The sequence below is a fragment of the Pleurodeles waltl genome, chromosome 7 (assembly GCF_031143425.1).
Source record: "Pleurodeles waltl isolate 20211129_DDA chromosome 7, aPleWal1.hap1.20221129, whole genome shotgun sequence".
Lineage (NCBI taxonomy): Eukaryota > Metazoa > Chordata > Amphibia > Caudata > Salamandridae > Pleurodeles > Pleurodeles waltl.
This window is the reverse complement of record NC_090446.1, coordinates 1134878775-1134892941: the sequence shown is the minus strand read 5'-3', so window position 1 is coordinate 1134892941 and position 14167 is coordinate 1134878775. Positions and strand designations below refer to the sequence as shown.

The window sequence follows — 14167 nt, the reverse complement described above, 5'->3', positions numbered from 1 at the left end:
GTGCGCCACTACAGGCAAGCTTAAGTGGATTGGGGGCTGTTTCTGCAAGGGGGAGGATGAAGAGGTCTGATGCACCGAATGATCTGCACGTTGCCTGTCAGATCCACATCCTCGGCCACTAAAGGACTGGGGTGACTCCATAGCGGGCTGGGGAGACTGGTGTTGCCTGTACACCAATACTCTGGAGTAGCTTTGCAATTTATTGAACTAGTGAGACAACTACCTGGCAGGGGTCAAAAGACCCTGTGAGTGTGCTGTTGCCCTACTCTCCTTAAAACGCTTTAGGACCGAATCAGCATTGTCGACAAAAGGCATGTCCATTAAGGAGAGCAGACAGCCTACTGAGAATCTGTGGATCACATCCACGCTTGTCAAAGAAGCACTACACTAGAGGGAATCATCCCCATTCCCACTATTGTCAACTCGGGATCGTAAGCTGTGGTAAGAGTCTGGGACCAAAAGGTAGTGGAGCCTCAGAGGACACCTCTGTGGTCCGAGGAGAGTGCTGTAGTGGATTAGGCATGAAACAATGGTCAGGGTCAAGACGACATCAGTTTGGGATCAGACATCGGAGCTGGTACTAGACTTGCATTCAGTGTTGATAAAAGAAGGACAGACGTGGGTCTCTGAGCCAGGTTTGAAGACTCCACAGGAGTCATAGATTAACCAGCAACGGGTCCAAGAAGTTCATGCAGGACCGAGGATGGATCTGTTGGTGGTGATCCAAGTGGGAACACCTGGGAATCCTTGAGGCCAAATGGCACCCCAGAAGGACCAGGAACAGTGCCAAAGGTACAGAGCATAGCCTTGTTAAAGGACTTGACCTTGTACAGGGTTGCCAATGACCCAGGGAACTCAGGGAGAACTGGGATCAACTGTGGATTCAGTGCCTCAGTCAGAGATCAGGAGTGAGACTGACCTACACTTTTAAGCCCTTGTGACTTCTCACTAAATACAGAATGGTGGGATGGGATGGGATGGACTCCTGCTTCACTGCCTTATGCTTCTTCTTGGAATCCAACTTACTGGATTTAGCAGAGGACTTCGACAACGAGGACTACTTTGAGGGAGCGAGTCTGTGCCCTCAATATTGAGCGGGAGTTGGACTTACTCTAGGCCCACAATTTCTTCTTGTGTCCGCGACGTACGGCTTTGCCATCAGGTGCACAAGGGCATACAGATTGCACGATTGAGTCGGGCCCTGAACTCAAGAGCCAAAGATACCTTGTGCAAATCCATGACAGACATGCCACGATTTGAAGCTTGTGGTTTTAGAAGGAGGCATCATTCTCTTGCACTCTTGATTTAGTTTTGGAGGTTGATAAAAAGCCAACGAAAGAGGGAGCAGACCACCTTATCAGAGTTCGAAGGCACAGAGAGGAAAGAACAGAGGTAGGCACGTAGCGCGGCGATTATATGCAGTTCCACTTTGTCACTTCTGGGGCTCAGCAAAGCCTTGTTGGAGTCACACAGTGCCACCTAGCAGGGCACAGGAGAACTGCTATGAAATGTTTCCAGATTCAGGACTTAATTATGAGGTTGGCGGGTGGAAGACGCCACCTGCCAAACTCCCACGGTCGGGTTACCGCCTATGTGGCAGCCCTCCTGCAGCCCCTATTATGAGTTTCCCGCAGGCCCAGCGGGAAACGCACAACATTGAAGTTGCCTCATAATAGAGCCAGCGGAAATGCTGTGTCCGGTGCACCAGCACCCGTCGCGCAAATCACTGTCTGCAAAGCAGACATCGATTTGCACATCAGTGCTGGTCAGGGGGGCCCCCATACTGCCCATGCCAAGTGCGTGTGCAGTGCAGGGCCCCGGCACCCCGTCTCCTCTAGCCTTCACATGGCGGAATAACCGCCATGTAAACGCCGGCGGAGAGAGGGGTCGTAATCCCCAGGGCCGTGCTGCTTGTAGAGCTGCCCTGGCGGATTGGGACTGTCGGCACTGCCAGGCCATCGGGCAGCCAAAAAGTGGCAGTGTCGGCAGTCCGACCGTGGCGGTAGTGCAACGGTTGTAATGTTGCCGATGGACCGCTGCTTTGGTGAAGGTCCAACCGCAACCACAAGGCAGCCTCGTAATGAGGGCCCCAGTCTGGAACCTAGGACTATTCTAAACCATGAGGAACCTATGCTTAGAAATATCCATCAGAAATGCTATTACAAGAGAAGCAACACTTTCATAAAAAACCCACCAGGATCAAGAATAGGTGTGTCTCACAATTTACGGGTGCTGTGCCTATATTGATTAGAAATTGAAACACCAACAAATTTGATTTAAATATCTTAATATCTTAACATATTAAGGCACTCTGATATAGATATTTTAAAACTGTAAGCACAGAATCAGTTAAACAGGTCTTATACCAGCTAATGAATCTGAAGACAAATATATATATATATATATATATATATATATAAATATATATATATATACACACACACACATTTTATACAAATTTTACAAGATAAAATTAAAAGAAACCAAAATTACAATTATTATACATAATTTACTCATAGGAAAATGTAATGAATGTTTAAAAGACATATATCTTTGTTTAAAATGTCACCTACTGGCAACAGCCAACTCTCATCCAAGAAGCTGCAGTTCTATAAATGCAAAAACAAAAAAACAGTAAAACTGAAGTCACTAAAACATGTAATGTGCATAAAAAAACTGGTATGTAAGGGCATACAGGAATTTCCACACGGATAGTTTTGTCTATAGTTTTAGATATACCAGTTAACTTAAAGCTTCTGCATCAGAAAGCCAGCGAGGATAGGGCTATATCAATCAGATCTCAAGATGTCAGATGTCAAGTATATGCCTCCGAATGCAGGTAAGGAGGCAGCAGAAGTAAGGATTTCTTACCTGTAATCCCAGTTCTCTCTCAGGGTAATCTCCATTGAAGTTTTAAGCACTGAATAGTCTCGCCCACATGCAGGGATCCTGCAGCATTTTCCATATTTTCATAATATATCTTCTAAAGTGTAGATGTTCACCTTTCTTCAGGAAGGCCTATACAGGGGTGTGGAATTTATTAAAATATCTACTTGTCCAGGGGACAGGTTGCTTCTCAAATCTACTTGTCCTGTAAAAAGATCTACTTGTCCCTTTGGTGCCATGTAGTGTGGCGCCAAATTATGGCAGCAATCTCATTATGTAAGATCTCTGATAATAGCCTCTCTGATTATGCCAGGGCTACTACCATAGTAGGGCTTGAATACTTGCAGTTTCAATCCCTACTGTAGCAATTTCCTTATTTTGCCACCTTTCTGCAGATCTGCATACTGGGGCTGGAGGAAGCAGTAAGCAATAGTTCCAGGGCTGGAATGCCTTTGAGTCTGCAAACCTACTAACCTGCAAGTTTTAAAGATTTCACCAGCTTCTCTCTAATATTTTCCCATAATAAGAAAGGTTGGACATTTACTCCTGACAATGGCAGAATTAGAACTTCTTCCAGGGTTGGGAAGAAAGTGTCTGGAGGGAAAATGAACTTGCAAATACTCAATAGATTTTCACATGAGCAAATCTACACATGCGTATTTACCCATGCTAAAATACAGTTCACAAATATTTTATAGGGGTACGACACATACCATGGGTGCACTTTTGTGACTTTCTTTAAGAATTTGGGGCCACATGTAGGTAGGTTCAGATTTGCGACCCGCAAATTGCGAGTCGCAAATCCGAAAGTAGGATGGTGTCCCTGACACCATCTGTGATTCGCAAGGGCTTCGCAAATGCCCACCTCATGAATAATCATGAGGTGGGTCGCAATTTGCGACCCCCTTGCGAATGGCGGCCCTCACAGGGCTGGTGGCCTGCTGGAGACAGCAGACCACCATGTCTGTGACTGCTTTTCAATAAAGCAGTTTTTTTTTTGTAATGCAGCCCGTTTTCCTTAAAGGAAAATAAGATGCATTACAAAAATGAAAAATGAAACGTTTTTGTTTCACTTTTTCAGAGCAGGCAGTCCATGCAAAAAGCTTCCTACATGTGGGTCTTGGTCCCTAATTAGGTCTGGTGTTAACAAAGACATTTTGGTTTTATTAAACTTCTATTTCTCTCTCTTTCGGCTGGCTTTACTGTGATTGATCGCATTCTACTCTTCCACAAGGAGCATATTGGCACACAAAGTAGTTTTGTTCAGTGTCAGGAACTACAGTGGCAATCAGTGACATAACGAAACTGGAGGGTGCCCCTTTGCAAAGAACATGGAGTAGCCCCCTCTCCAAACTCACTCAGGGCAGGTGCTGTGCTGAAGGGGCCCCCTGGAGGGCGGCTGCGGGGCCTTTTTATGCCACTGGTGGCAACGTGTGCTTTTAGAGTTCAAAAACGTTTTTTTTTTTTTTGCCAGTGTTTGTTACAATGTTGAGGGCCTGGTAGCTCCCACAACAATAAAGTGTTACAAAAGCCATGTCAAAACAAGACACACATTGATGAAACTAAAGGACTTATAAAAATATGTCAGATCAGTTGGCTTTGTCAGTGTTTGTTTATTTTCATGCTTCCCATAATCGTGTTGAAAATGGTTACACTGATTTTCCATTAGAAATATTTTTGGGAAATACTAGCATGCATCAAAACATTTTACTAAATGACACTTCATTTGCATCTAACCAGAGAGCATTCTGGGAGCATTATACTTAGCCTCATAGCCTAAACTTTTCAAACATGTGTATACACTTTTTTTTTTTTGTACTGGAACCAACGTCAGTAGTGTAGTGTGACCTTAAAACATTTATTTACAGCACTCACCCTAATAATGAAGGCTTTCAAATAATGAACCATAAATACAAGTTTGAATAGCATTATCTTTTGGAAACACATTACCTCAACTGCAGAGAGTTCCACTCTCTGTAAACAGGCAGCTAAAGGGTTTGTGCTGCAGAGGGTTGGACCTACTTGTCCCAAGGACAAAGTAAACATAAAAACTTGTTGTCCTTGACTCTAAACAAGATGTCCTGGGCGTCAGGCGATAGGAATTCCACATCCCTGCTATAGAAACAGTTAAGACATTAATATTGTGCAGCCTATACGAAAGGCTATAATCGCCAGTTTCTTCAGACTGTATTTAAAAAAGGTTATGAATACATATGTATATATAAACTTAAGGTCAAATAATTGGTAGAAAGTTATATGATCACTTGTGTAGCCCTATAGGCTGCCATTATGTGAATGTGAAAAGCATCTGTGCCTTCAAGGGCCCAGAGACTACCATTATCCCATCATGCCCAGCAGGTGGCAGTTGCTTCAGTTCTTTTTGCAGAGATGTGGCAATGTTAGATAGGTCCAATAATCACCTCCGTCATCTACAACAGGGAGGCCGGAGGGTTGCTTATGACTTCAATGGAAATTCTCTAGGAAGATCTGGGATTACAGGTAAGAAAGCATGCCTTCGCTCTCAGAGAACCTCCACTGAAAGTCATAAGCACTAACTAAAGAGTGGTGGAAAAGATAGAGGAACGATCAACCGACCAAATCAAGCAAATGCATTTCTCAGGGAAGCCTGTCCTATGTGAGCATCTGTTGTAGCATCTGAATCCAGACAATAATGTTTGGTAAACATGTGAATAGATCTCCATGTACCTGCTTTACGGATCTCTGTTATTTGTACATTTCTCATTAAAGCAGCCGTGGCTGCTTTCCATCTAGTGGAGCGAGCTTTTTAGGTCTACCTGACAGACCCTTATTTGCCTTCTGATAGCATAATGAAATGCAGGATACTATTCATGGGGATATAGACTGTGTGGACATGTCTACACCTGAACAGACCGGTCCACAGTTTACAAATAATTGGTCCAACCTTCGGATATCTTTTGTTTTGTCCATATAAAACTTTAAGACTAGTCTGTCTAGCAAATGGAGAGTCCTTTCAGGAAGTATGTAAGGATGCAGAAAGAAAGTAGTTTGATTAATGTGAAAGTCTGAAATTACTTTCAGTAGGAATTTTGGATGAGTCCTCATAAATACTTTACTGGAATGATGAACAGTATATGGTTTGTGACAACATAATGGTTGGTTTTCGCTAACCCTATGTGCTGATGTGATCAATACAAGGAAAGCAGTTTTCCACAAGAGATGTTGCAAGGACGAATTGTCAATGGGCTCAAAAAGAGCACCCCCGGAGGAGATGGGAGGGAAAACCTTTTTCATACCCTCTAAAAAATCCTTAATAACACATTCTGTAAAAAAGAGGTTTGTGAAGAACATTTTCTATATGCAGTAATTGCAGCCAAATTAACTTTCATAGAAGAGCACTGTAAGCCTGATATGGCCAGGTAAAGCAAGTATGGAAGAATCGCTTCATCTTAGCATTTGGTGGATCAAAGTTCTTGTCAGTACACCAGATACAGAATCTCTTCCATTTCAATGATTAAGCAGAACGTAATGAAGGACATTTTGCCTCCTTGAGAATGTTCATACAGTCTTGTGGAAAGTTCAAAGGCCCATACTGAACTAGCTCAGGAGCCATGCTCCCAAACTCAACGAGGAGAGATTAGGGTGAACCATCTGGCCTCTGAACTTCATGAGCAGGTGCGGTCAGCATGGCAGCTTTATGTGTGGGTGCTCCGATGTGGAGAAGGTCTGTGAACCACCATTGTCGGGGCCACTCCAGAACCCTCAAGATCATTCTGGCCCTCGAGTAAGACAGTCAAGGAGAACTGCTGGGATCAGGAGAATTGTAGGAAAGACGTAGAGAAATCTGCCAGACAACTCGATCCCTAGGGAATTCCCCAGTGCCCCTAGTTGGAAGTACCTAGAGGTGCAGTCTGGGCATTTTTTGTTTACTGCAGTGGTGAATAAATCGATGTGCAGAGTGTCACACGTGATGGAAATGCTTCTCACAACTTTGTTGTGAAGGACTCATTCATGATTTTCCCAAACGACTCTGCTTAAAGAGTCTGCTTGAATATTTTGAAAACCTGGGAGATAGGCTGCAGTGATCCGCAGGTCTCTGGCTATCAACCAACTCCAAATTGTCTGTGCTTCATAAAACAATGGCCTAGACCTTGTTACCCCTGCTTGTTGAGGTAGTACACGATTGTCATGTTGGCTGTCTGAACAAGCAGGGATTGCATCTTGAAGGACGGGAGAAAAGCCCTCAGTGCTAGATGAGCTACTGGTAGCGCAAGGAGACTGATGTGGTAAGTCATCCGTCATGGAGACTATGTTCCCTGAATTTAAAGGTGATCCATATGCGCTCCCCATCCTTACAGCAAAACATCTGTCACTTCTGTCTGAGAAGGGACGTCCTAATGAAATGGCATCCCTTGAAGCACATTTGCCAGAGAGCACCACCATTTTATTGACTGCTTCGCATTGGGTGAGAGTGATCTTGACCCAATTGCCCGAAAATTGATCCCATTGATCTTCAAGACATTCCTGTAGAGGTTGCATGCGGAGACAGGCATTTGGGGGCAGAAAAACAAAATACAAAGCTATTGAGCCGAGGAGAGATGACAGTGTTCTCACTGTGGGGTGAGCAACTTTCATGAGTAGATGATACTTCAAACGGATCGATAAAAGTCCCTCCTCTGAAGGATAGACTATTGCTTACATGGTGTTGATGGTGGCCACCAAGTAATGTATTGTTTGATCTGGGGCACAGGTGGATTCGTTGTGACTGATATGAAGCCCTAAACGGTGCAGAAGATTGCTTGTCAACTGGTAACGCAGTTGGGCTTCTTGAGGTGTTGACAAACTGATGAGCCAGTCACCTGGATACAGATAGACACAAATTTAGAGTTTTCTGAGGTGTGCAGCTATCGCTGCTATACATTTCTAGAAAAGGTCCGGGAGCTGATTTGAGGCCAAACGTAAGCATTCTGTTCTGCTAATGATCGTGACCGACAAACCTCAGTAATCTGCAGTGTTTCTTGGCTATTACGACATGAAAGTACACATCATGGACGGCTATCGAACAAAGCAAGTCTCCCTGGTGTACCTAGAAATAGATCTGATGTACTGCAAACATTCAAAAAGTCTCCCTTCGAATCCATTTGTTGGCTAGTTTCAGATCGAAAATCTGTCTGAACTAGTTTCCGGGACCTTCCCTCTTTCACCAGAAAATAACCGGAATAAATCAACTTACCTCATTGTTTGGGAGGAACAGTGTCCACCCGATGCTTCCGCCGAAGAATGTCTATTTCTGAGTACAACATTTGCAGATGTTGACTGAATAGTTTTGTTGATATGTTTGGCAGAGGACTGGTAAACCTGAGACAATACCCATTCTGTACAATATTTGAAACTCAGGTGACTTTCGTGATGGAGTGTTACTCTGTCAGGAAATTAACAATACTTCCCTCTACCGGAGTGGTTAAAGGGGGTTGGGGATAGAGATTCATTGTTTAGAGCCTGCTGCAGGGTTCCCCCTTTCAGCAGGATGCTGGCTAGCTCTTCCCCTTGGCTGTCGACGTTGTTGCTGTTGGTAAGTTCTGGTTTTGTGGGCACTCTTGGTACCATTGTGGGGTTTGAACTCTCTGTGGGTAAAAACATTGTTGGTAAAGCTTGTATGTGTGACGTTGCTGTTTTTTTCCCTGAGACCCACTGCCTTCAGTGTCTCCATTTCAAACTTAATCTGGGTCATTTTGTCATCTATATGACTACCGAATAAGGTGGATCCCAAGAATGGCAGATAAAGAATCCGTTGTTGGGCCTTGTGTTTAAGGCTGTAAGTTGAAACTGAGAATGCATTCTCAGGCCACACTATGACTGTTTTCGTTGGGTGCCAATAATGACAAATCAGTGGCAGCACTAAGTATTTGGTTGAGGCCCATCGTGCCCTCATTAACCAATTTGAGGAAGCCCTCTGGTTTATCTCTAGGGAAGTCTTTTACACATTTTATAAAGACCCTGACAAGGCTCTGTTGTACCTGCCCAGGCCAGCTGATGCACTTTTCAGTTTTCATGGTGGTGACTTCTGTTCCACCTACCTTGTGCACCACTGAATCCATCTTTTTATTCTCCTTTGGTGGTACTGTAGACGAAGGAGCGGTGGAGTGTTGTTTCTTTGCAGTAAGGATGACAACAGAATCAGGGGAAGGATCTGAGCAGAGAAACACTGGGTCCTGCTCTGGAGGTCTATATTTCTTTTGTTACCTCGATGGAGCAGATTTGGCTGAGGCTGGTGGGAGGAACAGCTCAATGGCTGGTTCTAATTGGCCCAGAACCATTGGCAGTAGAGGTCTGGATGCTGATCGGTGGTAAAGCATCTAAAAAAATCACAGATTTAGATGGTGTAGGAGCGGACATTGAGATGTTAATTTTGAAGCACCTCTCACCAGAACCTCCTTAAAGGTATTTATATCTTCTAGAAGAGATCCTTGGTTTAGGGAATTCACACAGTGTTGGTGTATATCTGCCAGCACTGGGCAAAGAAGTTGAAGAATAATACTTCAAATGATGTTCTGACCGTGTTCTTGACTAGGACGCATGATGGTGATGTGTGTGTCTGGAGGATGGACGTGATGAGGAATACCAAGATCTGCGACGAAGCCTGGCATGGTGCGAACGATGGCAAGATCTGGAACGCGATCTTTGTGGAGAAGATAGAGGCCTCTAAGGAGGGTCTGCCACAGGCTTCGGTTGTGGAAGAGATGTTGCCGTTGGAGTTGGAAGCAGCGCTGGGGAGGAGGCAGAGGAGGAAAAGTAGGAGAGTCTGGCAGCAATATAGGTGACGAAGGAGAATATACCCTAGAGTATTCAAAGTCCGGAAATGATGGTAGTTGTCTTGGGCTTGATTTATCATTACCTTTTCTGCATGGCTGGATGGCTTTGACGTCAACAGACTCCTTGATGTTGTTTTTTTCCTATGTGTTGACATCAACACTCTCCTCAGCGTCGAGTGCCTCCTATATCTCAACTTTTTCTATGCCTTGATGTCACAGTCGCCTTTGATGTTGACTGTAGTCTCTTCTTCGATGTTGACCCTGCCCTCGACGGTGAACATGTAGGTACTGTACTTTGTTTTGACATCGATACTCTCGACATCAGCCTGGAACATAGTCATTTTCAAAGTGGGCTTTTCTTTTGAATCTCCCACAGCAGAGTCCTCAGAGGAAGGTGGCAAATCCCGTGGAGAGAACTGATCCTATCCTCGGTCTCTGGATGTCCATCCTCCGATTGTGCCTGTTGCCTGTGTTGCTCATCTGTACCATGGAGAAAAATCTTCTTTCTTTCCCTCAAATGCATCTGACAAACTTCCTGCAGTGTGGACATCTATCAGGAACATGGCTCTCAGAAAGGCAGATTGTACAAACATCATGAGGGTCTAACTTGGCCTTCTTTCTTCCACAGGCAGGACACCTAGCCAAATAAACATGGCATTTTATTTGACAAATGGAAAAGATATTCTGTCAGAAAAAGGTAAAAATGCATTTGGACAGATGAATTACGTCAATCGAAACAGATCACAAACATTTTGAGTGGGATTTTTGATGAAATGAAGCCAAAAAGCCTGGGCTCAGTGATCCAAGATCCTGTCACCAGGAGCCAAAAAAAACCTGAAGAAACTGCCAAGAAACCCTCTTGCCTTCCTGGTGTAGATAATGGAGGCACCTATTGGACCTACCTAACACTGCCACATCTCGGCAAAAAGAACTGAAGCACCTGCCACCTGCTGGGCATGATAGGATAGTGGTGGTCTCTGGGCCCTTAAAGGCGCAAACACTATTTTCACATTCACATAATGGCAGCCTGTAAGGCTACACTGTTTTTCTTCTTCATCTTTCTTATTTTTTTTAAAAGGGTTTGTAAAATGGCTTTAGTTAATCAAATAACTTTTTACACCTATTTTTATGTTTATATATACATATGTATTCATTATCATTTTTAAATGCAGTCTGAAGAAAATGGCCATAAAAGCCTTCCCTACCGGCTGCACAATATTCATATCAAGTGTTTCAAAAGGCCTTCCTGAAGAAAAGAGAACAGCTATACTTAAGAAAACATAATATGAAAACTGCTCTGGGATCTCCGAGAGTGGGTGGAACTATTCAGTGCGTATGACTATCAATGGAGATCCCCTGAGAGAGAACTGGACATGAAGGCTAGATCCTGAACGCAGCCAACGTTGTCCCACCCAACTGAACTTTCCAATGGTTGCTCCAATAGACAAGCACCTCTGCTATAGATCACATGAACATTTACCCACTCTAAATACTGGATTCCAAGAGTCCACAGAAATTTACCTCTAGGTCCAGGGCGAAGGACATTTCCGAAACAACCAGCATCAGGGAAAGGAAAGGCTCTATAAATAGAGATGACAGAGTTTGAGTGCCCTTCTCTCAAGGCATCCATCAACATGCGTCTTACAGTCCTCATGACAGACATTAATTATGAAATTACAAATTTTCGACAAAAACACGTTACTACAAGCCACCTAAATCCTGCAAGCAATTGGCTGGTTAGCTAGTTTGCTCTGTTAGTAAAACATTTGTAAGGAATTATTGGTTTTCTAATACAAAAATCAGTAAACCAGGCAAGCCATATTCGTTTTTTCATTGGCTACGGTGTAAAGGAGGTTGCAGCTGTGTTATACCATAAGCCTTCTTTTGTAAGCAGCACATTGTAATCTTTCTGGCAAACGTAGGCAAAAATAAAATTAGGGACAGTAGATAAAATGTGTATGGGATGTTTCTATTTACTAGGGATCAGTTTACAAATTGTCCAAGGTCTAGCGAAGGAGAAACGTACCTTTGAGAAAACTGACTTTAAATGCTCCACCACACTTTCTCAGGAGAGGTATTTGTGGTGGTGACATCATACAATTCAGTACACTTAAAAGTGGTTAAGCATGGTCTAGGGATTTATCTTTCCCCTGCTCTCACCCATGCTTTCTCCCTTACTGTGACTCATAAAACAGAAGGTGAGCCAAGAGAGAGGAAGACACAGAAAGAGAATGAATTAGTAGGGGTGGAGCAGTGACTGCATGGGGTGGAGGATTTGAGCACTGTACTTGTGAAGCATAGAAAGTGATACACTTAACATTATCTAGGCATAAGTACAAGACTAAACAGGCACTCACAAATACAGCCTCCTCTCTCGCAGACATCCTCCCATATCTCTCTTGTGATTCAATAAAGAGTAGCTTGATGGCAGACAATGATAGAATAAGACTGCCAATGAAAATACATAAAGTACAGTGCAAAAAAGATACCCAATAATAATTTTGCATTTAGAGACTGCAGGTATCGTTCTGAGCACTGATTTGCTTTTCTTTATCTACCTTTCCTTTTTCTCAGCAAAATGGAGAAATGTGCTATTTTCCGTACATGTGCAATGACAAGGAAGAGTTTGGCCTCTCTTATCGTTTCCTGCATACGTTTGTTGCACAATATGGGTCAATAAGTTCCATGAATGTCTCTTTATGTGAGGCACTGAAGGAGAAAGTGGATGTCTCTTGGTTACTTCTTGACTAAGGTTTTGGTTATCAGTGCACTGAAGGCGATCTGCAGTAGTGTTCTACAGGAGTCATTCAGTAAGTCAGGTGTAGTCCTACCTATGTTTCACAATAAACCTATTATTGATCTTGCTACCATCACTTTTCCATTAGTAGTGCTTTTTACCTAGTTAAGTCTGTCTGTAGGACTACTACTTTATTAGCTGGGTCTCTTAGGTCTTTTGTTGTAATAGCTGTGTGTTAGAAATGGGGTCTTTGGTTGGCAGTCAGGTTACCCCCTGTCCAAGCAAGGACCCTCACTCTAGTCAGGGTAAGTCACACACAATCCAAATTATCCTGTGCCCAACCTCTGGTAGAGAGGCATGGAGCAGTCAGGCTTAACTTAGAAGGCAAAGTGTAAAGTATGTGTGCAATAAATCATACAATAACACCATAAAGCACCACAACAATACACCACAGTGTTTAGAAAAATATATAATATTTATCTGGTAAGATGCAGGTCAAAACGAGTAAAATACAATAAGTATATGTTGAGTGAAAAGTGATATAAAGGCCCTCATTACAACCCTGGCGGTAAATGCCACCTACCGCCGTGCTGACGGCCGCCAACATAACGTGAGCCCGGCGGTAATCTGCCACGGGTATTATGACCCACACAGAGAAATCCGCCACTATACACACACCCACACAAGTCCACCAGACCAAAGGTCAGTGATAAACTGGCGACAGCAAAACCCACACCGTTACGCCAACAGGAATACGCCCACAGTATCACAACCCACGAATCACTGCAGCGGTCTTTCAACCGCGGTAAACCATTGGCGGTACACATCGTCACGCTCAAAATACACACACACTCTCAAAACTACACCACATTGGACAATTCAAATTACACACACCTGACACACATACACACACCACACCCACACACCCAAACCAATATAAAACACACACCCACACTACCCACAACCCCTAACAGCGAAAAAAAAGAGAGCAAGCACAGAGAGACAAGCAAGGAGCACCCACTCAATCAGAGGCACAGAACACCATCACCCATACATCATTCATGCACATCACAGCATACTCATCACCCCACACATCCTCACACATATCACTCACACCACATCCATGGCACCCCAAAGACACCCCAGGTTTTCAGAGTAGGAGCTAAGGGTCATGGTGGAGGAAATCATCCGGGTAGAGCCACAGCTATTGGGATCACAGGTGCAGCAGAGGTCCCCCAAGGAAGATGGAGCTATGGCGGAGAGTCGTGGACAGGGTCAACGCTGTGGGACAGCACCCAAGAACCAAGGATGACATCAGGAAGAGGTGTAACGACTTACAGGGGAAGGTGCATTCTGTGGTTGCAAGACACCAGATTGCTCTACAGAGGACTGGCGATGGACCCCCACCTCCTCCCCAACAACTAACAACATGGGAGGAGCAAGTCTTGGCGATCATGCATCCTGAGGGCCTCGCAGGAGTAGCAGGAGGACTGGACTCTGGTAAGGCAAATCTTCACTACTATCACCCCCCCACCCTACCTGCATGCCATCACAAACTCCTACCCCTACCCTCACCCCCATCACTCCACCACCTCACATATACCCCACTATCACAACCCACCCATCCCAAAACCAAGCCCTGCATGTAACACCAAAGCATGGACCTGCATGGACACCCATCACCACAGCATGCCCAGCAGAGAGACTCACCCAGTCCTTACAATTACCACGCACATAAGCCAAAGCTAACAGG

At 44.2% G+C, this 14167-nt stretch overlaps 1 protein-coding gene across 1 annotated transcript in view; it reads right to left on the bottom strand.

The window, feature by feature from the left end:
• Nucleotides 1-14167, bottom strand: part of LOC138246022 (uncharacterized) — a 672335-nt gene that overhangs the window by 447264 nt on the left and 210904 nt on the right. The window contains exons 6-7 of the mRNA XM_069200173.1: nucleotides 11199-11257; nucleotides 2574-2609 (exon numbers count right to left, since the gene is read on the bottom strand). Of these exons, the coding sequence (XP_069056274.1) occupies nucleotides 2574-2609; nucleotides 11199-11257 (95 nt within the window). The remainder of the gene's footprint in view (nucleotides 1-2573; nucleotides 2610-11198; nucleotides 11258-14167) is intronic.